The sequence below is a fragment of the Eptatretus burgeri genome, chromosome 2 (genome assembly GCF_056783735.1).
Source record: "Eptatretus burgeri isolate ZD-2024b chromosome 2, Ebu_testis_v1, whole genome shotgun sequence".
Lineage (NCBI taxonomy): Eukaryota > Metazoa > Chordata > Myxini > Myxiniformes > Myxinidae > Eptatretus > Eptatretus burgeri.
The window spans coordinates 23907032-23932991 of record NC_140962.1 but is presented as its reverse complement, the minus strand read 5'-3'; the positions used below and the strand labels follow the sequence as shown (position 1 = coordinate 23932991).

Sequence of the window (25960 nt, the reverse complement as noted above, 5' to 3'; positions counted from 1 at the left end):
AATTAAAATACACCAGGCGGTTGACTCAGCCTGTCATCCTTCCGAGGTTGGCAAAATGAGTACCAGTGTACTGGTAAGGGGGACACTGCATCAGCGGAATAGCCACGTCCCAACCAATGATGCAACCAGCAGCCACAGGCTGCACTCGATAGAGAGAGAAGAGTTAGTAAAACTGCTGATAATTCTATCCTTGCATACATTATGGGCATTAGGAGCATAAAAGCTATTGACAGATAACTTGCAGTAAATATAAAATGTAATTAAAAGTTTTAGCTACTGATGACATACTACCCATTGTTACAAGATTCATATTTAAGCAACCTCAAGTAAGAATTACGAGAATATGAAGAACCACATATAAATTTTGCTATACGACATAATAGTTGACATTCAATCGGTAGAAATTCAGCAATGACTGGTAAAAGAGTACAATATGAGTCTGACTTGGGAAGTCACACACCTTTCTGATTGAATTTCTCCATGATATATATAACTTAGAAATATTTTTCCTTGTTATGTCCCACAGCAGGCATCAATAGAATGAGGTGCAAAAAGACTTAAACAGATGATACTTGACATGATATGAACAGTGCATAAAATTATATAAAACTGAATTGCAATCAGGCAAATCAATGAGACCAAACATATATCTATGCGTGTGTATTCATACAAAGAAAAAATATAAATCTAACATCATTAAGTATGAAAACACAATTTTGAATGCATCTCACATAAATAATTCCAAAGCACAAAAAATTAATTTGTTGGGTGTTTTCAATCTTAATTTCACAAGAAAAGAAAATAACTTCATTTTGCATAAAAGTACATGTAAATATTTTCACAATGTAAACTTACGCTGGGTTTCCAACATACAACATTACAATTAACTATGCTGCAGATTCTTAATAATCAAGGACGTGGATGGCTGGCACAGCGTGTTGCTGTTACTCGTTATTATTACACTAGTACGTGCCCGCCCGTACGTGCATGGCCGTACGTGCAAAAAAAAACTTTCAAACAACCACACAGGCCGTTCCTTTGCTCTTATAAACGATGACTGGATTGGAGCATTGTGTTTATCTATAAATGCGCATAAGAAATCGAGAAATTATGAGAATACAGTAAGTCATCACTATCCGGAAGTCCGTACGTTGTAACCCGTAATGGGGAACGCGGCTGAGGATCTCTTCCCCATCGGCCCCGCCGATGCAGTTGGTTTGGTAAATAAATGGCCATAACTTGGGAAGCACTTGTCCGATTAATATCAAACCTTGAAAAGGCACACACCCAGGTCCCCAGCAATATAGCTGGCAAGTTTCAATTAGATCGGACCAGTGGTTGTCGAGAAACAGCGGCCACAGACAGACACACAGACAGACAGACACACACACATTGCTGGAATTATAGATAGATGAGGGCTTGCTCCTGCCCGCAACTCAACGCCGATCAAGGGCATATTTCAAATGTTGTGATATGGCAGTGTCCACAGCCGCCTCCGTTGCTGTCGGCTGACTGGCCATGGTACTGTCTGAAAAATAATAAGAATTTCCACTTCGTATATATTTGGCTTTATGATCTCAAACAAGACTTGCAATGTCAATTACGCTCAAGTCATGCACATTATAAACTGTCATTTAGCAGAATTCATTACCTCTGACAACTTTATAAAAATCAGGTTCCGGAAAGGTGTCTTCCCATTCTTTCCACACAAATTGTATGTGGACATCACAGCATTGTACATCACCCTTATTTTAGAAAATAACAACAATTTAGTGCACCAGTGTTCGAAGCAGCTTGTAACAAATTTTAAGTTCCACTGCCCTTAAAAAGCCTCAATTAATATTATTCTTAATAATATGAAGTTATTTTCATGTCTTTTGAGAACCATTATACCAAAGTCAAACAATTGTGCACCAAAAAGCTTTAACAACTCCCCAAGTGACAAGTGTTATTAAATCCCGAGTGCAGCTCGATCTGTTCATACAGTCGTGCTTTGTACTCCGCAGGTGATTCCTTGGGATTCTGTGTAACATCCTGTATTGCCTGCCAATCCATTACCCTTGGGGCCATCTCTGTCGCAAGTTCTTCCATCAGGGCTTGTACCCTACCCCTGTACACTGCCTGTGCGTCTCGGTCGTCTCCCTCTGGGTAATATCGGTTTAAAGTGGTATCTTCCTCTCCTTCTCGTTTGATGCCCCATTCTGCCGAACGCGGGCTCCAAACCGCACTGGGCAGCACAGCAGTGCAGATAAACCCTATGTCCGTCCTGGTTGCGTCCTGCATTTTTATCTGGTCGTGTAATATCTGAATTGCCCTTCTCGGGTTTTTCTTTTTGCATTCTTCCATGCTCGCTTTTACTCCCCTAATCTCTTGTGGGGTCCATGATCTCCAAACCCAACCTCCCCCTGCCACTCGCATCATGGGGAACTGGTGAATGTTGGTCCCTCCTCTTGCTCCGTCCACCCCTAAGACGGGGTAAATTCCTTTTTTCGTCCCAAGTCGTGTTGTCGTCTTTCGGTCTATGTCGTTGTTGATTTCCGCTATCTGTGCTAACGCTTGCTTCAACTTCTCCTGTCTCTCCTCACTCTGTATCTTGACCTCCGTCAGCTGCGCTAGTGCTTGTTCTAGTTCCTTCTGTTTGTCCTCTCCCTGTATTTTAACTTCCGTTAGCTGGTGTAGCGCTTGTTTTAGTTTCCCTTGTCATTCTTCGTCTTGCATTTTCCATTGGTTCACAGTCCCTTCTAGTCCGAGTCGCCTATGCTCTGTCTCGACTTGCGACTCCGTTAGCCACGCGGCCAACACTTTCCAGTGTTGTCCACTTTGTTTCGGGCCTCCTGCTTTGCCCTCTGTCAGCGCATTACTCACTGTGTTCAATATCTTTGGATCTAAGGATCCAGTCAGCGGAAAGGGATCTTTTCTCCCCGCGGTCCACTTCACCCAGTCCTGTATTCCCTTCACGTTATCGATTCCATATTTGTCACTGATAACTTTCAATGTTGTTCCTTTTGGTATCTTCTCGTTCTTTGAAGATTTATTCCCCATCTTTTGTTCACATCTTATCAACTGCCTAATAGTTGCAAATCGCTTCTCCTTTTACGTCGGGACCGAAATCCCTTTCAAACAACCGCCTTAAGCCTCAAATCCCAATGAAGGCCTCCAACCTTCCCTCTCTATGGTACAGGATTCCAACCTGTTCCCTCCTTATTTCACACGGATACCTTTATCCCCTACCCTTCCAGGTTCCAACAACACTGCCTGCCAGCCCCCCCCCCCCTTGTGCTCTTCGGGCAAACCGCATTCGAATCACCTCATATATTTTTACCGTTACAGTTCTTGATTCGAGCAGATCCTGGAGCTGCATCCGGCGGGGCGCTGCCCACCAAGTGTGCAGCGCTCGTCTAACTGGGCTCCCCATTTTAGGTGCCCTACGTGCGATCGTCACGTACCTTTTAGCTGAACCCTTGCGATCGCTGTACACCAAGCGGAGTCCCAATCGTTCGCACCGCCAGCATCAGTCGAATCCCATCCTCGTCACCAATTGATATGACTCTCCACCCAGCCGGGTAAGATGACAGAGTCAGATGAGGATCCTCAAATTACACGTTTTATTTCTGAAGACCACACGCATGCAGAATGTGACTCAATGACCCTTCAGTCAGGCGCCTCCGAATCACATTGAGATTATGCTTCAAAACCATCATATATATATAATCACACAAAAGCAGAACAGGCTGTGGACTAAAAGTGTGTGCTAAGGGATAAAGAAATAAAGAAATAAATGTGGCAGTGGGCTTCTTCCCCCCCCCCTCCCTCGGGGCCCTTGGGGAAATTGAATCGGTCAATTCTCAGATATGCAACCCAACAGTTTCCAAGCCTCCTACACAATTCTCAGATATGCAACCCAACAGTTTATCTTGCAAACTAACGACTTTCCAAGCCTCCTACACTCCTACACTGGCACATGCTGATAACAAAGGCGAAACTCGAGTGATGACTAAGAATAGGAATGTGTGGGCAGCATACACTGAAGGAACAGTTCCCTCCAAGGGCACGCAGCCGCAGAAAAACAGGAAGGGTGATAAAGGCTGTCCAAAAACAGTTGGGCAACATGGAACATTTAAAGCAACATTTTAAAGCAAGGTTTGAATCCTGACAGCTGATTAATACACAACTATTGACTATTGATTAAATATTCAACTGTGGCTCAAATATGACCACCTAGCATATCATCATCATAACAATGATGTCATAATTGCAAATGTAGAACGCTACATCTGATCAGTATGAAAATTTTTGAGGGTCATCTTGGGATAAAATAGTCCACAGAAAAATATTTGATGATGTCATTTGGTCACATAATTCAGCAGCCATATTCGGGTTTTTTAACCTTCGAAAATCCTCTTCTCTGAAATGGCTGAACAGATTGAGGTGTAACTTTACAAGTATGACCACTGATTCATGAGGAACAAATGGTTCACACATATGATGTCATTGGTCACATGGTTTGGCAGCCATATTGGATTTACCCGAAAACCTATAAACAAAAATCTTCTCCAGAAAGGCTGGACAGATAGAGGGGAAACTTTACAAAATGTTCCCCAAGCCTTGGGGATATCAAGGTATTCACAAATAATTGAAAAGTCGCATGGTCTGGCAGCCATATTGGATTGGGTAAAAATCTTAAAGAAAAATTCTTTCTCTTGAACGGAAAAAAAAATCGACGTGAAACTCCAAAGTTTGATCTGGCAGTGATGGGAATAAATGTTTTAAATTTCAACCTGATTGGATGCATGGTATGGCAGCCAACATTGTTTAATTTTTTTGAATCTGGCTTCTTTTTTTTATATTGCCAAAACGAAGTTTTTGCAAGATATGTTAGTCAGCTTGTATGTTTTTTGTTTTTTTTATCTTGCCAAAACCAAGTTTTTGCAAGATATGTTAGTCAGCTTGTATGTTTTTGTTTTATTTTATTTTTTTTTGTCTGTAATCACGTATAAAAAATTCTGCAGAGCACAGTTATCATTGGAAATTTTTGTAACTTCGCATATCAGAGGCCTATAGAGGTCCCTTTCAGCGCATAAGATTTTGAAGGTGAAGGTCAAAGGTCAAGGTCACTTTGTCGTATATCAGGGGAGTCGACGAAACCCTTATTTTTTGAGTAATTTTGATCGGATCGTCTTCAAACTTCATGGGAATATAGTTCATGGTCTGGCGCTCAGATGATTAATTTTTGGTGGCGATTGGCCTTGACCTTCATATGTTTTTTTTTTGTTTTTTTTTTGTCTGTAATCACGTATAAATCACTCTGCAGAGCACAGTTATCATTGGAAATTTTGTAACTTCGCATATCAGAGGCCGATAGAGGTCCCTTTCAGCGCATAAAATTTTGAAGGTCAAGGTCAAAGGTCAAGGTCACTTTGTCGCAAATCAGGGGAGTCGACGAAACCCTTATTTTTTGAGTAATTTTAATCTAATCGTCTCCAAACCTTACGGAATATAGTATATGGTCTGGCGCTCAGCTGATTAGTTTTTGGTGGCGATTGGCCTTCACCTTCATGGTTAGCGCCTGAGGTCAAGCATATTTGACCCCAAGGTCAAATTTTCAAGTTTTAGGAACCATATCGTGTAGTACCTCAAATTGAACACCTCGATGAGTGCTTTCTCGATATGTCAAGCTTGAGACATTATGACGTCATTTGGTGACGTTATGAGGCAAACATATTTTTCACGGTTACTCTGTAGAACGATTCTCATCGGAATCTCTCGTAGGCAGATATTCCTCAAGGAGTCGCTCCTGGTGGATAGCAGCTCTGTTCACCTCAGTGTGACCTTAAAGAAGTCACACGTGGTCACCTTTTGGCAAGATACGGGTCACCCTGCGGGTGACATTGGTTTATTTTTTCTTCTTTTTATTTGAATAAGGCCCACTTGGCTGTGTCTAGATGGGTTTGAGGGTAGAGGAGTAGCATCTGAAATGTGAATCCTATCCAGGTTCCTCCTGATGATTCCATCTTTGCTCTTTGCTTGCTTGGGTTCCTTCTGATTACTCCAATGCAGGACTATACCTATTTGGTCTTCCATTTGATTTTAATTTCCTTTATTCTAATCCCATTCGAAATTCAATTGAATAACAATAAACGTCATGGGTCAGGGGCAGGTGTCCAATCAAAGCGGGACGTCTTGGTACCTGGTCATCACTGCCAGCAGTTATAAAGTGGCAGTTCTAGTTATGTCTCTTATTAATTATGTAACACACTAGTTGACAAACTCCACATAAAATACACCACACATACATACACACACACACACACATACACACACACACACACACACACACACACACACACACACACACACACACGGCACAAAACAAGTCCTAGCAAGGGCCTGCAATTTGTGATTGCTCTTTTTCTTGTTTGATGGTGTTTTTGTATACATCTTATATATTATTTCCGAGTTTGTGGTTTCGTGTCATGCTATCTTCGACTTTGTTATGTGCTCGAGTAACGTGATATTCGGCTTACATTATCTCAAAGACCATATGAGGTGCATGGTACAAAAAAAAGTAAATAAAATGGTTCTGAAACAGTGAAATCGTATTCCACTTACTGCATTAAAGTAAAATTACTACTGATACTCTGCATCAGTTCCTTTCTCAAACACACCCACCCCAACATGTCGCGCAGAGTGCGGGTTATGCTAGTTGTATTAATACCACTGTATTAATCAAGGTTGTATTGGCATTATACTTTTAAATAAGACTGAATATGTATTTTTCAACTTGGCTTTCAGCATAAAATAGTTGAATTGGAATTAATAAAAATATATACCTTTGGATGATCATCATTTACAAGTGCATGAGAACTTTTAAAAATGAAGACCTGCTCATTAATCACAAATACCTGTCCAGCATAATAAGCTCATTTGCCGAGGTTGAATGCAAATGCATATGGGGCAGTTGTGTTGATGTCCCCACTGAAAAATTTCATCCTCTGAAATTCTGCACCATGACGTGAACATTACAACGTATCCGTTAGCCAAATCCAATTTCCCATTTAAAATAAATTTTAATAGGGCCTTCATTAACCTTGAAACATAACCACTCTCTGAGCATCAATAGGTTAAGTGAATTGCAAGGCAAAGCGAATTGCATTTAATGGGGTCGTGATGGTATCCATCAGACAAGTTATTGTTCATTCTCAGGATTTTCTGTTGATCGGCCTTGCCCTGTAATCCAGTTTTTGTCAACTCATGAACCAAACGTACACCTCCCAGCAAAAACAAGTTTGAATGCCATGTTTGTGGAGTGCAGCATTCTGGAGTAAACAAAGGTAAACTTCAAAAATTCTGAAGGATTTTTAAACAAAACTAGTTATATTCCAACTTTTAAGAGAAAGTACACCAACTTTTAATTCCTTTAAAAAAAATAATCTCAAACCCTACCAATGGGGAAAAGTGGTTTTGATAAAACATTTGTGCAGAATATGTGGAACGTTCAAAAACTTATTTGAATAAGATGCTCACTATAGTGCAAGAGATTATTTTTTGTTTAAGGCCCGGTCACACCTTGACGTTTTAGCCAGCGATGGTAATGTATTAAAATGTATGTAAAATGCTGGCTTACGTTGAACTTTTGATATATTTTTTTAAGGATTCGGACGTATTCATAGCGACTTGGTCTTATGTATAACGCATTGGTAATGGACACAGAACGTTTCGTTGTGTTATAGATAACTTATACCAACGAATGCTGAACCTGTTGTCGGCCTACACAACCGATGCCCAACGATAGTCTAACTTAGGCATAGCGCGTTGCACGCATCGCCGACGATGTCGTGACGTAGCCTATTAAAAGGCTGACGCACAACGATTCGAATCATAACTGCCGTAGAAATGGAAGTGTCAACATCACGGTCATACCTTGGCGATCTTGCCAGCGTATGCCGACCTAAGAAAAATGTGTCTAAAACATTAGGGCACGTCAAATACGGTATGAGTAAGTTTGGTATACGTGAGTAGAACGCTAAAGTACGCTATCATACGTCGTAGTAAGTAGAGTACGTCCAGAAATTTTAAACATGTTCAAAATTTTACGACGTACTCGGCGTATGACACACGTTCCGCATGCGATGGGGATAAGTTTTACACAGGATATGTGGACGCTTACACACGTCCACAAAGGCTACTTATAAGCTACTCATAAGTCGAAACACGTCGCGGTAATGTCTTTTGTACGCGAAACTTATTTCTAACTTATGTTTGATGTGCTTTGAACCAATTCTTTACGTAGTCCCAACACACATCGACATGTTCCCAGCGGTTTTGGGAATTGGTATATAAAAATGCTGCTCATAAAAGGGGAACCCAACAGTGTTTTCGAGTCCTTTTTGAGTCGATGTCCATGTCAGCAGTAACAGTATCAGTATCAGTATCAGTATTAGTATTAGTATTAGTAGTAGTTTGTTCATGTTGGCAGTAGTTGGTGAGTGTGAGGGGGAGGGTGTGGGTTATCATGTATCGTCCTTGCGTCCACGTGTCCACGGGTAGGAGACATCTTTTCACCATTGTTCAAAGTTCTTTGCGGCTAATTTTTTATGGGGCTTTTTCAACAATGAGCTATAGCTTGTTTTTACGATTTAGGTCTATTCATAACGGGTTGGACAAATGCACAACGAACTAATAATGTGCATAGAGCGCTTTGATTACCAACGAATAATTATCGTGAAGCCGGCGTTCACAAACTACGAATGATATACCAACGAATGATATACCAACGAATAATTATCGTGAAGCCGGCGTTCACAAACTATGCCCAACGATAGCCTAACTTATCCATATCGTGCGGCAGTTTATCCTTGCCGGTGACGTAGGGTTTGCTATTCATAGGCTGCCACTCAACGATTTAAATGGCTGCATCTCCACTATTGAAAGTAGACGCTTGCGCTCAACAATTGGATTTTTTTTTACACTCAACGACTTTTAAACGGTACCACTCAGCTATTTTCATTGTTTACAATGAACGATTTAAATTGCTGTCACTCGCCTTTGTTTTTTGACGCTGGGGTTTGGAAATTTGAAGCGTTTCTTCTGAACGTGTTAAAACGCTCAAACTCGACTATTTTAAATAGACGCTGCCGATGGACAATTGGAATCATAGCCAAGCTAGACATCTAAGTGTGAACATCCTCGTCATGCCGAAGAAAAGTTTGAAGAATGCTGCAAATAAGTGTCCTGGCCGTGGCCGTGGACGCTGACGCAAGGACGATCCATTATACCGACGTCTTTCAGCCTATGAGTAACTTAAAAGTAACGTCTGTCGATGTGTGGCAACGATCGCGTAACGTGCCAACAACACGTTAATCATAGGTTAGAAATAAGTTTCGGGTACGCTAAACATTACCTCGGCGTGTCTCAACTTATGATTAACTTACAAGTAGCATGTGTTGACGTCTGTCAACGATCGCAGACCGTGCATACAACTTGTGGCCAGCGTCGCGGAACGTGTGAGTCATACGCCGGCATACGTCGTGAAATTTCAAGCATGAAAAAATTTGAGAACAACCAAAAAGTACAACGTTTAAAGCCAACGTACAACGACGTATGGCAGTGTTTTTCAGCGTGCTCTCAATGTTATCAAAACTTACCCATAACGTATTCAACGTGTGCCAGCGTTTTAGAAAAAAAATTCAAAAATCGGCATACGTTGGCTAAAACGTCAAGGTGTGACCGGGCCTTTACATAGTTGAGACTAACTGGAAGAGTGAGTACACTGAATGGATCAGGACATGCCAGGATGCAAAAGGAAGAATAGAGAGAGGGGGGGGGACACAGACAGCAGAGTGGAAGGCCAAGACAGAGGGAGGCGGACAAACAATGGGTGTATGGAAGAATGGGGTGCAGGAAATAGAGGACACATAAAGTGGACAAGATTGAGATTGAAGAGAATGTAGAAGATGGTTCCATAGGCAGGAGAAAAGAGGAACGAATAATTATTGGAGATGAGCAGTGATCCTTTATTTTAGGTAATTTCACCAGAATTGAATTTTTTTTTTCAATTTACAATATTTGAGTACAGTATATTTTATTAGTCAAGAAATATTATTTCTTACTCAACAAATATAGCTATGTATTAAAAATAAAAAAGTTGCCATTAATTAGAATGTTCTCTTTTGTTCATATAACTTTTTGAATGCCCCTGGTATATCAGTTTCATGAAACATGCATTTACATTTTCAAACATTATAAATCACTAGCAAGGGGTACCCGGTGTTGCCAGGTTTATTTTTAGTGTGGGGCCTTAAACACTTCCCTACACCCATGAAGGAATGGGGTCCCTACACATTTCTCTACACCCATGATAGTGATTAAAAGAAGAAAAAAAATCCCCCCACTCCTTTTTTTTTGGTCTGAAACACTCCCCGGCACTCATTGATGAACCTCTGAAAGTTTGACGAAGATCCGTTCAGCCATCTCTGAGAAAAAAGGATAACAGAAAAACAGTTCTCTTAACGTATAGATGTACAAATCTCGGGCTGGCAGGATGACCGAGATGTCGGCATACATGCCTCTTATTTTTTATTTTATTGTGAGTTCCCTTTCAAGGAACTTCAACACAGGAAGAGGCCATGAGGCACATTCTTTACGTAGTCCCAACTAACAACATATATGATTGCCAACATATATTTGTTTGTCCGTAATCTTTCCTTTGTAAATACTGATCAGCATCAAGCAAGGAAGCAGTACATACCAAGTTTTTAAGTCTTTTGTATGATACGTCCAGGGTTCGAACCGCCGACCTCGAAGACTCGGAGTGAGGCTCTAACCATAAAACCACTAAGTCTGACAAATTAAATCATCACCTTTCAGTTGGCTCGAACCACGAATCTTTTGGTTAACAGCAAAACTAGATCACTGATTGCGCCATGGAGATCATGATCAGCTGTCCAGCCAGGATTCGAAGCTGGATCCAGCTATAAACTGTTATTCTGGTGTTTTGCAGGTAGGGAGAGCCATCAATGTGCGCACCATTCCTAGGACGGACGTTAAACTGGGCATCCTGTCTACCAGCGTTAGTTGGCCGAGATTAAAGATCCCAACAGTGACCCACATTAAGAGTAGACGAGTTATCAGCAGCACCCTGAACACATTACAAATACATACCCTGACTGACTGCCCAGGAAAGCAAAAGCAAACCACCCGGAGTATGTTACATTGATAATGATGACAAATTGGAACCACAAGTATTATTTGAGAGAAGCACTGAACAATTTAGAACATCATGATAAGTTTATGTCCTTCATGATGTGTGTGTGTTTTTTGTGTGTCTGATCAGGGAATGTTGTACCTGGAAGAGCGTAGACTGGTACACCGTGACCTGGCAGCGAGAAATGTCCTCGTCAAAGCTCCTAACCACGTGAAGATCACAGACTTTGGACTTGCTCGTCTCCTTGACATCCACGAGCAAGAATATTTGGCTGAAGGAGGAAAGGTAACTGTTTGGGAATAATCATAATCTGACATGTATTCAGTGGGCACAAATGTGCATAGTCCAACCTGATCCAGCCAATATTCATGGCTAAGATTGTTTTATTAGTTCTCTTCAGATATTTTACACTTACAGCTGCACATACAATGTAACTCTCTTGAAACAATAGACTGTCATGTGAAGATTAGGAAATATTGAAATCAGAAAATATTTACCCAGGTAAAATGGTAACATTAAAAACATGATATATGTGATGATAAAAAGTTTGTAAATTTCACATAAGTCCGACTACTTTAACAGCCCCAATTATTCCTACCTAAATGGGGGGCGGGGGGGGGGGTCAGAGAACGTTTTTGACTCCTTTCACTAACTGGTTGGCCACCTGGAGCTGCGGTCGGCAGGAATTTACAATTTATTCAGGCTGTTGGTGATAACTCGCCTACTCTTTGTGAAAGACACAGTGGGATCGTTAATGACCACTAACAAATGCCAGCCCACGGGACATCAAACACCTGGTTTAACATCAAACCGAGGGACAATGTACTTTGTGGTCCAACGCTCTGCCTGTGAAGCAGCAATCTGACAGTATATAGTCGTGTCGGGGATCAAACCCACACTAGACAGCTCAGCCGAAAGTGTGCTACCTCTGCACTGCACCAGAAGTTGAACATATAAATTTTATATAAACACATATATTAAACTAGAACGGCACTCCGTAGAGCGCATACCTGCACCATGCAATGCCTGATCCACGAGAACATATCGGGCCCAATAATTTTTGAAATATCATGTACACTTTCTGCTCAACTAACATACAGATTACGTTTCAATGTGGCTGAAAGCCTTGATACATGTTTGTACTCTCAGCTGCCCATCAAATGGATGTCACTGGAGTCGATACAGTTTCGCAAGTTTACCCATCAGAGTGATATTTGGAGCTACGGTATGTCCCTGAATGCTCAAACACGTCTTGAATTGTTCTTGAAATGGCACTACAATCTAATGTTTCAAACACTTTATTTATTTATTCTTTACGAATTAAATGTTTAAATTCTTATTTGAGATTTAAAAAATTAAGCTGAGCCCCTGTTAACAAACATTTTTTTCTAATAATTGTGATTGTGGGACATTACTGGGACTAATGTGGTGTTTTTATTAATGATAAAAAAAATAAAATTGTATGATGAGTTTCTGAGGGTCCAGCAATTTTGCAGATCCAAGTAAACTTTCATTTCTCATCTTATTGATGATGAAGTCATCGCTTTATTTTATGTTTTGGCACATCCTGTATACTGTATAATAGTTATATCCATTTTATTCAATAGAGGTTTCAAAAGAAGTATGGGTTAGGGGGAGGTGAGGAAGGTGTATTGAGAGGCTGGAAATATACGAGAGATGGTCCCGGTTTGAGAACGAGATATATTCCTGGAACCTGATCTCAAAGTGAAATGTTGCTGAAACTGGAAAATTCTTTAATTCGATTGAAACCAACATATATAACACCATATTAAGAGGTAAACCAATGTAAATAGTCATTAAGGAGAAGTTAAAACCATAAATACTACAGTAAAGTTATTGTTATAGTGAATATAAAGTAAAGTACAGCACAATAATATACACACATGGACATAAAACAGGACAAAGGCACTTAAATAAATCAAAATGAACATCAATAAGCCAGTCATGCGGACGAAAATGACTTTCTTTGAAGTGGACGTACTCAAACTGAGAGTTCTCTGTAAATATTTGAGTTTAAATGTATACAATAGGTGTCCACAACCATCCATTCATCCATCCATCGGGGCCATACTCTGCGCAGGGCGTTGGTGCTGCCAAAGCAGTCTCCTCGGCTATTGGGTACAATCATGGACAGGTCGCCACTCCGACACAGGATACCAGCAGGCACTCATTTTGCAGGATACCAGCAGGCACTCAGCACAGGATACCTCAATATCAGGCACTCATTTTGCAGACCTCGGAAGGATGACAGGTCGAGTCAACTCCACCTGGTATTATTGACCATATTGTGGAACATTGGCTGAAGCTTTCATTTTTTTTTTTTATTCACTTTTACATTCATTTTCTCCACAACTGCTTGAGCATTTGGCATGAAACTTTCAACATCGGAGTGTCTACCCACAGATAATTTTTATTAAACAAAGTTACATGATGATTGAATGTAAAATGCAGCCGGTGTTCCAAAAAGTCTGTTTTCTGTAGGCATGGGTTGCGGGGTGTTTCACGTATCAAGACTAAAGGGCCTCGATCTCGCTTCGCTCGGCCTCAGCTGAATAATTTTCACCCCATTGGTTGATGCTCTCTTCTCTCTATTTTATAATACACACCCCCACATCCGCTCCCCCACACATTTTTTTTCAGGAATAATCTATATTAAAAGAGCTTCACTTCAACAATTATACATTAATATGTGTTAAACAATTGAATGTGCTTATCTCTAATAATGTGATGAGTTTCAATGTGACCATGGCCAACAAAATGTATCGTGCTTCTGCAAATGGATCCTCGCATGTCATTTTTGACACAAGTGTATTTCTCCCCTCCATTTTTGTCAATAACTTTGATGCAGTCCTAGATCCATAGCATGATATTGTTGAGAAAAGATCAGTCTTTCTTTTCAAAGTTGTCATCATAAAACAGGGGCCAACTACGTGTGTTTGACTTCAAGGTGTGACGGTGTGGGAACTTATGACGTTTGGAGGAAAACCTTATGATGGAATTGCAGCACGGGACATTCCCGATCTCCTGGAGAAAGGGGAGCGTCTGCCACAGCCTCCAATCTGCACCATCGATGTCTACATGATAATGGTGAAATGTATGTCATGCAGGACTGCTTTGTCTTCCGAAATAGTGTTTTGTATTTCTTCACCATAACAAGGCCTTTCCTTTCGAAAATCTTTTATAAACGTCTTCATGTATAAATTCTTGGAAGATACTTTAAAACTATTACGAAATAATACATTCGAAAATTACGCAACTGTAGAAGTTGTAACAGTACAATGAGACCAAATATACAAAACATGAGCCCCAACTTGAATAACTTGCAAATCAAATTGTTATTTCCTTATTCAAAAAAAATTACTTTTTATCTTCACTTCCCCAAATACTAAAAACAAAATAAAATATTCGGCTTTCCATCAGGATAAAATACACGCACGCACGTACGCACACCTTAACATGTAATGGCTTCAACCTCAATTCAAGGTGACACTTCAGACTGAATTCCAGATCTGATAACACAAGGGTTATAAACAGCAAACCTGTGGCCGAGTATAAAAATACAAGAAAGGAATAAGGAATATTAAACCTTTATTATTCTTTTAATGTCAGTCATATATTGTTAACCTCTTCCCTGCTCCTTGAAGTGTATATTCACATCGAAAATTAACCATAATATATGGAAAGACAGCATCACAGTATACTTCTCATGTGCATAAAGGTTTAAGGTTGGTATCATTCTTTTGTAAACTAATATAGTATTGCCACAAAAATTTGCTCAATATGTCACTTCCGAAAGCACCCCACATCGCTCTACATGGCAACAGCGTAATATTTAATGCCATGTAACTCCATCATGCCATCATGGTTGGCTGGTTGGTTGGCCTAGAGATATACCTACTTGCCTTTGAACTGTCTATCCTGGGTTGGAATCCCGGCCCACATATAAACTGTCATGCTGGTGTTTGACAGCTATTTTGTGTGTGCTGTCACCTGGGAGGCAGTGCGAGGCAACAATGTCTGTGCCGTCCCTTGGATGGATGTTAAACAGGAGTCCCGTCTGACAGCATTAGTTGGTGGACGTTAAAGACCCCCCCCCACAACAGTGTCTTCCACAAAGAGTAGGCGAGCTATTGCCGGCACCATGGACAAATTACAAATTCCTGCGCTGACTGATTGCTGGGAAGGCAATGGCAACCACCCAGAATAACCCTTGCCAGAAATCTGCTTCAGCAGTACCAACGCCATGTAAAGAGTGTGGTCTATCTCATCAAACATCATGGCAATCCTAATAATATGAATGCTTCTTTATTACCTTTCCTTTTCTGTTTTTCCTCTATTTATTTTTTTATACCAAAAAAAGGTTGGATGATTGATGCTGATGCTCGACCAAAGTTCTCTGAGCTGGCTGCAGATTTCTCCAAGATGGCTCGTGATCCCTTCAGATACCTGGTTATCAAGGTGAGATGTAGGCTGCCCAGATGAGTTTCTATTCTTCTTCAGTATGTAAGGCTCCCAGCGGAGCTTGTGCGTTACAAAATACAGGACAAAAATTACTGAGACGATTCATAAAACAGGGTATCTTTCTTTCCTGATGTTCCAATCGTTACATGAAAGCAAAAAAAAAAAACAGGAAAGGAAAAAGGGGAGTGAGGAAGAGTGATGCCTCACCACACGTCACGATACACTCCAAGAGGGAGGGGGTGCGAGAAGGAGGATGGGAGTGAGAGAAAGAGAGAGGGAGGGGAGATAAAGGAGTGGGAAGTGATGAGGAGTGGGGGAGCGAAGAGGGGGGATGAGGAAGGGGAGAGAGCGAGGAAGAGAGTGACATCTCAACACAAGTCACTGTAGACTCTGGAAGGGAGGGTATGCAAGATGGGGTGTGGGAGTGAGAGAGGGAGAGAGAGAGGGAGGGGAGGTAAAGAAGTGGGAAGTGATGAGGAGTGGGGGAGCAAAGAGGGGGGACGAGGAAGGGGAGAGAGCGAGGAAGGGTGTAGAGCGAGGAAGAGGGAGAGAGTGACATCTCAACACAAGTCACTGTAGACTCTGGAAGGGAGGGTATGCAAGATGGGGTGTGGGAGTGAGAGAGGGATAGAGAGAGGGAGGGGAGATAAAGAAGTGGGAAGAGATGAGGAGTGGGGGAGCAAAGAGTGGGGACGAGGAAGGCGAGAGAGCGAGGAAGGGTGGAGAGCGAGGAAGAGGGAGAGAGTGACATCTCAACACAAGTCACTGTAGACTCTGGAAGGGAGGGTATGCAAGATGGGGTATGGGAGTGAGAGAGGGAGGGAGAGAGAGAGAGAGAGAGAGAGAGAGAGAGAGAGAGAGAGAGAGAGAGGGAGGGTAGATAAAGGAGTGGGAAGTGATGAAGAGGGGGGACGAGGAAGGGGAGAGAGCGAGGAAGAGGGAGAGAGTGACATCTCAACACAAGTCACTGTAGACTCCGGAAGGGAGGGGATGCAAGATGGGGTGTGGGGGAGAGAGAGAGAGAGAAAGAGAAAGAGAAAGAGAGAAAGAGAGAAAGAGAGAAAGAGAGAAAGAGAGAAAGAGAGAGAAAGAGAGAGAAAGAGAGAGAAAGAGAGAGAAAGAGAGAGAAAGAGAGAGAAAGAGAGAGAGAGAGAGAGAAAGAGAGAAAGAGAGAAAGAGAGAGAAAGAGAGAGAAAGAGAGAGAAAGAGAGAGAAAGAGAGAGAAAGAGAGAGAAAGAGAGAGAGAAAGAGAGAGAGAAAGAGAGAGAGAAAGAGAGAGAGAGAAAGAGAGAGAGGGAAAGAGAAAGAAAGAGAAAGAAAGAGAGAGAGAGAGAGAGAGAGAGAGAGAGAGAGAGAGAGAGAGAGAGAGAGAGAGAGAGAGAGAGAGAGATAGATAGATAGATAGATAGATAGATAGATAGATAGATAGATAGATAGATAGATAGATAGATAGATAGATATAGAGATAGATGAGAGCAACGCCTCAAAAATTGAGTGGGAATTTTTCAACAAGTAAATTAATTCAACTATTATTACAATATTTTCCAATTCTCTCTTGAACTCGAAGTTAATTTGTCCCGTTGTTTGACTCATTCTAATCCTCTCATTATGTGAATAGTTCTTTTAATTTGATCATTAATTGAATTTATTTTACCATCTTAACTGGAGATTTGCTCACGGGGAACCCAGCCGCAGCCTTTTATCCCGCTGGTTTATTATTTTCGTTGCACTCGATGAAGTTTACACTTTTGTCACATTCCTCAATCTTTTGTTCACTCAATATAATTCTCCAAACAGCAGAAAAAGTGAAGTTTAATGCTTTGGCAGTTTGTAAATATGGAGAAGGAGGGATCACAGCCTGGCTTGCTTAAAGTAAATACGTAAATACGCTTAGATATAAGAATCGGTAATTTCTTTAAATTTTCATGCTCTCCCCCCCCCCACCAATTCCCCAATTCCTCTCCCCTCTCCTCTTTCTCTCGCTCCAACCCCCCTCCCGGAGTGTATAGCGACGTGTGCTGAGGAGTTTCTCTCCCCCTCTTCCTCGCTCTCACTCCCTTCCTCGCTCCTCCCCTTCATTGCACCACTCCTCCTCGCTCCCCTCTCTTTCTATCTCCTCTTCCCTCTCTCTTTCTCTCAGTACCAACCCCCTCCTCGCACTCCTCTCTCCCAAAGTGTATTGCAACGTGTGGTGAGGCGTTTCTCTACCCCAGCTTCCTCACTCTCCCACCCCCCTTTCTCACTCCCCTTCCTAGCCACTCCCTTCCACATATCCCCTCCTCTCTCTCCATTCCCTCCTCCTCCCCCCTCCTCTCCCCTGTTATCTCCCCCCCCCATCTCTTCTCTCCCCTCCACACCCCTCTTTCTCTCTCTCTCCCTCCCTCTCTCTCTCTTCCCCCCCTCCCCTCTTTCTCTTTCCCCCCTCTCTTAGTATTCCCATCAGCAAAGCAACAGGTGATGTTTGTCTCTAAATATGTGCTTAATTGTGCTCGTATGCTAGATCCTGGGCAATTCCATGTACCTTTTGTGGGAGGAGGGAGGGGTGGGGTGGAAGTGGGAGGACGGAAGGAAAGGGTGGATGTGGTAGGAGGCAGGGGAAGTGGTGGTAGTCAGAAGAGGAAGAAGTGGGTGGAGGGAGGGGGCAGTGCTAGCAGGAGAGAGGGGAAGGTGTGGAAGGATGAACCTGGCGTTTCTGGGCTACGCCAGGTACCTTTGCTAGTACTGAATAAAAATACCAAGGAGGATATACATGTGGCATATTACACCACCTGTGATGTTAATGTATCACAGGCATGATGGAACAAAATGGTCTCCTCCTGCATTGAAATTTTCTATATTCCATTGTATTTCCTTGCAATTCACCTCTCTTGCTCAGGGAATCTTGCCCCACCTCACTCTACAACTTGTTGAATCTGTATTCACAGTTCACCATGGCAATGGCCTATTGTTTCCAGATATACTTTAGTACAACCGCTCCATACGGGAGTAACCAGCTCCTCGTCTAGGAGCTGGGGGTTGAAGGAGATCACACTTTTCTTTTTATATTTAAAAACACTTTCATTAACCTCCAATGAGGTGGACAAAAGTAAATGCCATTAGAATGCTTGCCCTGATCATTGCTGTATGCCCCTATACAGGGTGACCAACCTGTGGACCTGCCTTCACCATCCGAAGGAAAAATGTTCAAAAACGTCCTGGACAGTGTGGATGTAGGGAGTTTGTCGGACAGTGAAGAGTTTGGAGCACCACGTCCCTTCATCCTGATGCCCCCACCAAGCAGCCGGCGTGGCACTGTACGTACTTGTGTTGTGATTTTCTTCTACCTGGTGCACTGCTATGTTGTCATTTGAAAAGGTTTTTAGGTGGAGAACATTCTATTGTGTTAAGGTTTGTAACAGATTCAAGTTACACTCGCATAAATCTGGACAGGCCTGTTTTTGCTTTCCCGTCTGAAGCTCGTGTTGCCTGGATCCCAGTTTCAAATTCCATATACTATGTTCATTGGTTCCTCATCTACGAACTTGTAATTCATGTAAAAGTGCACCGACATCTCCTAATGTCCTTGTCCTGCAGGTGATTCATGCATACATTCCTCCTCACTCTACAACTCACTTAACTGTTAGTTTTCGAACAACAACATGTATCATAAATTGACCTGCAAAAACTTTTTACAATTTTTTTAATGAAAACCAAAGAAGCCATCTCCTGAAAAAGCAGAGATTGCAGAAACATTTCAGGATATAAGGAAGCTAAGAGACTTCTGGACACACAGACTCCAGCAGAAGAAAGCTGAACACGTGCATGGTCATCTATTGATCATCCAGACGAGTACCTCGTCCAATGTGCAACATCGAAAATGTCGCCTTCCCTTTCCTGGAAATGCAAACGTCCTCAATGAATCAAATCAAGACCAGCTCCACAGATGCTGACAGATGCTGCTGATATGGATGCTTTTCCTAATATGGAAGATCAAAGATGATCGTAATGTGACTGTAGTGCTTTGACCCAGATCATACACCATATTGTACGTTCCTGTCAGGATATTCAAATGTAATACACGACATATACATTCAGCATCTCTTGCTGCAATCCAATGGCTGTCTCGTGAACTTGAAATGTTCTTCACTTGGAGTGAGCTCAACAGTTTAGGTTTAATCTTCAATTAGCCCGTCCACCCTGTCCCATACAGAGACGGTGTGTGTGTGTGTGTGTGTGTGTGTGTGTGTGTGTGTGTGTGTGTGTGTGTGTGTGTGTGTGTGTGTGTGTGTGTGTGTGTGTGTGTGTGTGTGTGTGTGTGTGTGTGTGTGTGTGTGTGTGTGTGTGTACTTTTTTTTTAACCATTCGAGCTTTTGTCATCAATTTTTTAGCAAACCTTTATTTGAGAATATGGAGAAGACTCTTTAATAATTGGGTCAAAATATCAAAGGGAAAAATCACAGTGAGTAGAAACAGGCCTTATCAGCCCATCCACGGCACGTCAGCACGAGACGGCCAGGTTTTTAATCGCTTCCATGTCTGTCTATTTTTTTATCATCTGAGCTTCAGTATGTCTGTCCAGGCCATAACCCTTTTAACATTTAATTTTTTTTGTCATAAAATTTTCAACAAATCTGGATGATGAGAATAGGGAGAACACTAATTAATAAATTTTACTCTTTTTTTTCACTGTTGTTTTCATTAAGTTTAGTTTCAGTGCATAGCAGATGTGGATGGGCTTTGCATTTTAAGATGTTTTTGAAGTTTGAGCTTGTATTTAATAACTATTTTCACATTATAACAAGTGCAGTGGTCCACAAAAGTATTCACCGCCCCCCGCCCCCTCCAAAGTTTTCACATTTTGATGCCACCTGAACTTATTTCATGATGCTTTCAAATCAAACTTACTATATAGAGTCTTCAAAAACTATTTCAAAGTTCTAAAGCTAAAAAATGTAGATAAAATGTGAATAAGCTTGATTAACAGAGAAAATCAGATGATTTTTAGTTGTACAAGTATTCAACCTCTCTGCCTAATTAACCCTAAATCACTTCAGTAGCAGATTATTTGTTTGAAAGGTTACAAAATAAGTGTAATACGTTTCACCTGTATGTAATCATTGGTTTAACTTAAAAATTAAGCTCCCTCATTTATATAAGGAGTTTCAAGGTGCAACTCACTTGGTCAACCAACAAGGCAAACGTGAAGAGCAAGGAGCTTTCCAAAGAAGTTAGATGGAAAGTGGTGGAGAAGCACTGTTCAGGAGAGGGTTATAAGATCTCAGTCATTCATTATCCCTTTGAGTATGGTGAAATTCATCATCAAGAAGTGGAAGATGTAACATACCACCCAGACTCCACCCAGATCAGGTCACCCATCCAAACTCAGTAGCTGGGCAAGCAGGAAACTAGTTTGCGATGTCACTGTAAATCCAACATTGGCTTTGAAAGATCTGCAAGGGTTTATGTCTGAGATGGGGGGGGGGGGTCAATGTTCATCAATCAACAACATCCCTTACCTTCACAAAACTGGCCTCTATGGACAGGTGGCAAGAAAGAAACCATTACTGAAAAAGACGCATCTTAAAGCTCATATGAAGTTTGTAAAAAAAAAGCATCTTAATGGTACTGCAGGCATGTGGAGAAAAGTTTTCTGGTCAGACAAGACAAAAATTGAACTTTTTGGTCTAAATTGAGAGCGTTATGTCTGGCGCAAGCCTAACTCTGCACATCACCCAGTCAACACCACCCCAACTGTCAAGCATTGGGGTGGTAGCATCATGTTATGAGACTGCTTTTCATCATCAGGGGCTGGCAAGCTTGTCAGGAGAGAAAGGACAATGGACGGTGCAAAGTAGAGGATAATCCTTGATGAAAACCTGCTTGAGTCAGCCATGAATGTGAGATTCACATTTCAGCAGGCCAATGATCCGAAGCACAAAGCCGAAGCCACACTAGAGTGGCTGAATAAGAATTGCAGTCCATCAACAATCCCCAACAAACTTGGCAGAACTCGAGCAATTTTCACGTGAAGAATGGGCAAAGATTTTACCATCTCACTCGACATAGAAGGTTGTGACCTCCTCAAAAAGACTCATAGCAGTCATTGCTTCAAAAGGTTCTTCCACCAAGTACTGACCCAAGGGGCTGAATACTTTCACAACCAGTGAATTTTGATTTGAACATGTTTTTTTTTTTTGCATGTATTCCTGACATGTAACCTCCTTCAACTATAACAGTGTTTAGTTTGATCTCTTCAATTATGAATTAAAGAGTTAACTTAGAAAAATTGTTTAACTACATAATTCGCAATTCATCTGAATGTGGCATTATTGGTCGAGGGTGAGTACTTTTTCAGGCCACTGTATGCTTGAATATGCAATGTCATTTAAATACAAGCAAGTAAAAAAGAAATGCAAATGTACAAATGAAATGCAACCTTGCATAGTTTATTTTGGGTAATTTGTATTACAGGTAAATACAAAGAGCTTTGCTAAGTCTGCAATTACAATTAACCGTGCAATTTTGTACCATTGCAGGGAAATACAGGAAATCATTCTCCTCCACCACCATACACCCCCATGAGAGGGGTAAGTCCAATTCTTTGGTAACTGCGACATGCGGAATTTTTTGAATTCTTTCATTGTTACCTTCGCATTCTGCGAAAGGTTATGTATTGGTCGCTGTGTATTTATTACCTTCGCATTCTGTGAAAGGTTATGTATTGGTCACTGTGTATTTATTTATTTATTTATTTGTGAATATGTATGTGTGTGTGTTTGTTTGTTTGTTATTCGCATAACTCAGAAAGTATTAACCAAATCTCTTGAAATTTGGTGGGATGATTGGTTATTATCCAAGGAACATTTGATTAGATTTTGGGAGCGATCGGGTCAAAGGTCAAGGTCAAGGTCACGGAAAGGTCAAATTCGTATTTTTACCATAGCGCGGTCAATTTTTATCCAATTTGCATGCAACTAATGCCAAAATGTTCAGAATTCAATGCCCAATCTTGTGATATGCAACTTAACACAATGACGTAATTGCCCTTACTCGCGGTTGGGGGTCAAAGGTCAGGGGGTCACGACCTTGCAGATGTGCGTATTTTTTCTCATAACGCAGTCAATTCTTATCCGATTTGTATGAAATCAGCAACAAAATGCTCCTTGTTCTGTTCCCCACACTCTTATGCCAAGAACAAAACAGTAGCGGCGGCGAAGGTATATGCTCTCTACGAGTGCCCGTTCTAGTTTACAAAGTTTCATTGTATTGCAAGTGAATGAAAGGAGCTTTGCAAAGTCCATTTTTCCATTTTAAAAAAAATGTTGGTTATCTTTTATTTATTTTTCCCCACCTGCAGTTTAAATGTTTCACAGAAAATATTTTTTTGTGTTCGGCCTGCCTTGTGAGAAAATGTTTTTTTTTTGTGAAACAAAGTAATTGGACAAACACATTGTTGGAGTATTTGGAGTGAAAAATTATTTTCGGCTTCCCTTACCTGATGCAGTCACTTGTATTTCATAATGGATATATACTAATAATGTATGTAAGTGAGGTGCTAGCACTGAAAATATTCGACTTCATCCGCTTTTTTGTTAATATAACTTTTATGGCAAAAACTGTATGAATAAGAAACTTTTTCCTGCAGTTTGCTGATACCCATGCACCAACAGGAGCCTTTTTTATTTATTACAAGCAAATACAACCCGTCGCTTCACTGACGGGGGTATTACGGGGGGGGAGGGAGGGGAGAGAGAGAGAGGAACAGAGGAGAGAGGGAGGGAGAGAGAGGAGGCAGGAGGGAAGGGAAGCTAGGAAGGGGGGAAGAGCGAGGAAGTGGGGGGGAGGTGGGAGAGCTATGCCTCATCAAACATTGCTATACACTGTGGGGGTGCGAGGAGGGGGTGAGAGAGAGAGAGAGAGAGAGAGAGAGAGAGAGAGAGAGAGAGAGAGAGAGAGAGAGAGAGAGAGAGAGAGAGAGAGAGAGAGAGAGAGAGAGATAGAGAGATAGAGAGATAGAGAGATAGAGAGATAGAGAGAGAGGGAGAGAGGGAGAGAGGGAGAGAGGGAGAGAGGGAGAGAGGGAGAGAGGGCGAGAGGGCGAGAGGGCGAGAGGGCGAGAGGGCGAGAGGGCGAGAGGGCGAGAGGGCGAGAGGGCGAGAGGGCGAGAGGGCGAGAGGGCGAGAGGGAGAGAGAGAGAGAGAGATATAGGTAGCGAGGGAGAGAGAGATAGCAAGAGAGATAGATAGATAGATAGCTAGATAGATAGGTAGGTCGAGGTCGGAAAGAGATATAGGGGTGGGAGAGAGTGGTGAGGGATTTCGGCAGATGTGATGCCCAGTTTATCATCCATCCGAGAGACGACATGACACCAGGCCTGTGAAAAACCGGGAGGACAGTTTAGAGTTGGGTTGAGATTCAAATCTAGGCTACACAGAGCGACCATGCGTACCTCTCTGCTTTCCTGCCATGATGTGGTGATTCTTTAATTCAGAACAGAAAAGATTTTTATTCTCATTGTGATAATATAATTCATTTTGCCTTCCTACCTCCAGTGTAGAACCATGGTACCACAACTGAAACTTGAAGAACATGCGCTAAGTGGCTTTACCACGCAATGAACAAAACATTTGAAGAAACTTTTATAAGTAAAACGTTTAATTTTTATTTGTATTTATCGAGGCCGAAAAGATGGGTCATATAATGGAAGACCAAAAATGGGAAACGTCATGACAAATAAAAATTTCATACTTTCTGCGAGGCAACCACCACCTGCTGCACCACAAACAACACGTGGCTAACACAGGCGAGTAGCCCTAAACTTTGTTCAAATCAATCGTTATGCAGTATTCAATGACAGTCCGAATATTGTTGAGCACTAGCGTAAGCACTCCAACAAAACAGTTGATAAGAAACGACTCCCTTGGTACTCAATTGGCAATCACCGAACCGTCATATTAAACAAACACCTCCTGAATTGGACAGATGAACACTTTTTGAGGAGTCGGAACTGCTTGTTCGATTCTGGACCTTAGATTTTGTAATTTTCCTTATTTTAAGAGATACTCGTGGTGATCACATCTGCAGGTCAGGTCAGGTCTGGGAGCATGTGCTGGAGCAGCACGTCGCTGCGTCCACTTTCCGCTGGTACTCCAGGGGCCTCCATCTGGCCACGCCCCCCCCCCCCCAGGCACAGTCCTTGCCCATTCCCATCCCCTTGAGATGCTGATCAATCTGCTGCAACTACGAAACACTTGGTCTGTCCATTGGCCTCCTCCACTCACGAGGCTCCCTCGCTGAATGAATCTGGTGAGCAGGATCAACGTCAGGAAAACAACCCACATGTCCATGCAGCAGCAGCTGATGCTCATGGACTATGCAGGTAACAAATCTCATTTGAGTCCCTCTCTCAGCAACTGCTTGTTGGACGCAAAGTCCGACCAGCATTAGCCAAGGATTCTCTGAAAAGACCTGGTACCAAAGGAATTAAGTCTCTGTCTCAGATCCCTGGTCACAGTCCAAGTCTCACATCCGTAGAGCAAGACTGGAAGCACTGAGGACCTGGAGACTCAGACTTTTGTCCTCCTGCACAAGTACCAACAGTGCCACACCCCATGATCCAGTGAATCCATGACTCGTTAAGAAATCGTTGCGGACTGTTCCAAGTCAGGGCATGGTTGAGCAGGCCAAAAAACATGGCGGCTTTGGACCCCAGCAAGGTTACCGAGGATACGCCTTGGGACCCCATCGAGAGTGTTGACCGAAGATGCACCTGATGAAGGATATAATTAAATAAGGCCGTTAATTATCTTCAAAAGTGGTGTTTTAATTGACCCAAACACCCAATTTTCACTCATGCACTTACTTGAAGTTTTCTTAGTTTGCATTAAAAGTTTCAAGCTGCTAGGTTATATGGTTTTGGAGTTATAGAGAAGACACACTGACAAATACACACACACACACACACACACACACGTCACTCACACAGATGGACATACAGACGAATACACAGAACTGTTCGACGATTCAAACACACTTCCAGGGTGTGTTTGAATGTGAAGTGAAGTGAAGTGCCGTGTGAAGTGAAGTGTGAAGAAAAGTGAAGTGCCGTCACTTCCAGGGGCACTCTGGGTACTAGCAATGTCATAACAATGGTGCCGCCTTTCTCACTGCACTCAGCCGGGCATTCCTCCTTCTCCCTATGGATGCCATCCTATGGGGGCCTTATACTACGGCAACCTGATTGGGCTCAACTCGTCCAACACTAAGGCCTTGTTCTCTATCATTGATAAACTTATC

General features: G+C 42.0%; 1 protein-coding gene across 3 annotated transcripts in view; it reads left to right on the top strand.

The window, feature by feature from the left end:
* Positions 1–25960, top strand: part of LOC147031601 (receptor tyrosine-protein kinase erbB-4-like) — a 219296-nt gene that overhangs the window by 181255 nt on the left and 12081 nt on the right. For all 3 annotated transcript variants that reach the window (XM_085865871.1, XM_085865887.1, XM_085865878.1), the window contains 6 exons: positions 11333–11488; positions 12353–12428; positions 14172–14318; positions 15585–15682; positions 18823–18978; positions 22201–22251. In XM_085865871.1, the coding sequence (XP_085721997.1) occupies positions 11333–11488; positions 12353–12428; positions 14172–14318; positions 15585–15682; positions 18823–18978; positions 22201–22251 (684 nt within the window). The remainder of the gene's footprint in view (positions 1–11332; positions 11489–12352; positions 12429–14171; positions 14319–15584; positions 15683–18822; positions 18979–22200; positions 22252–25960) is intronic.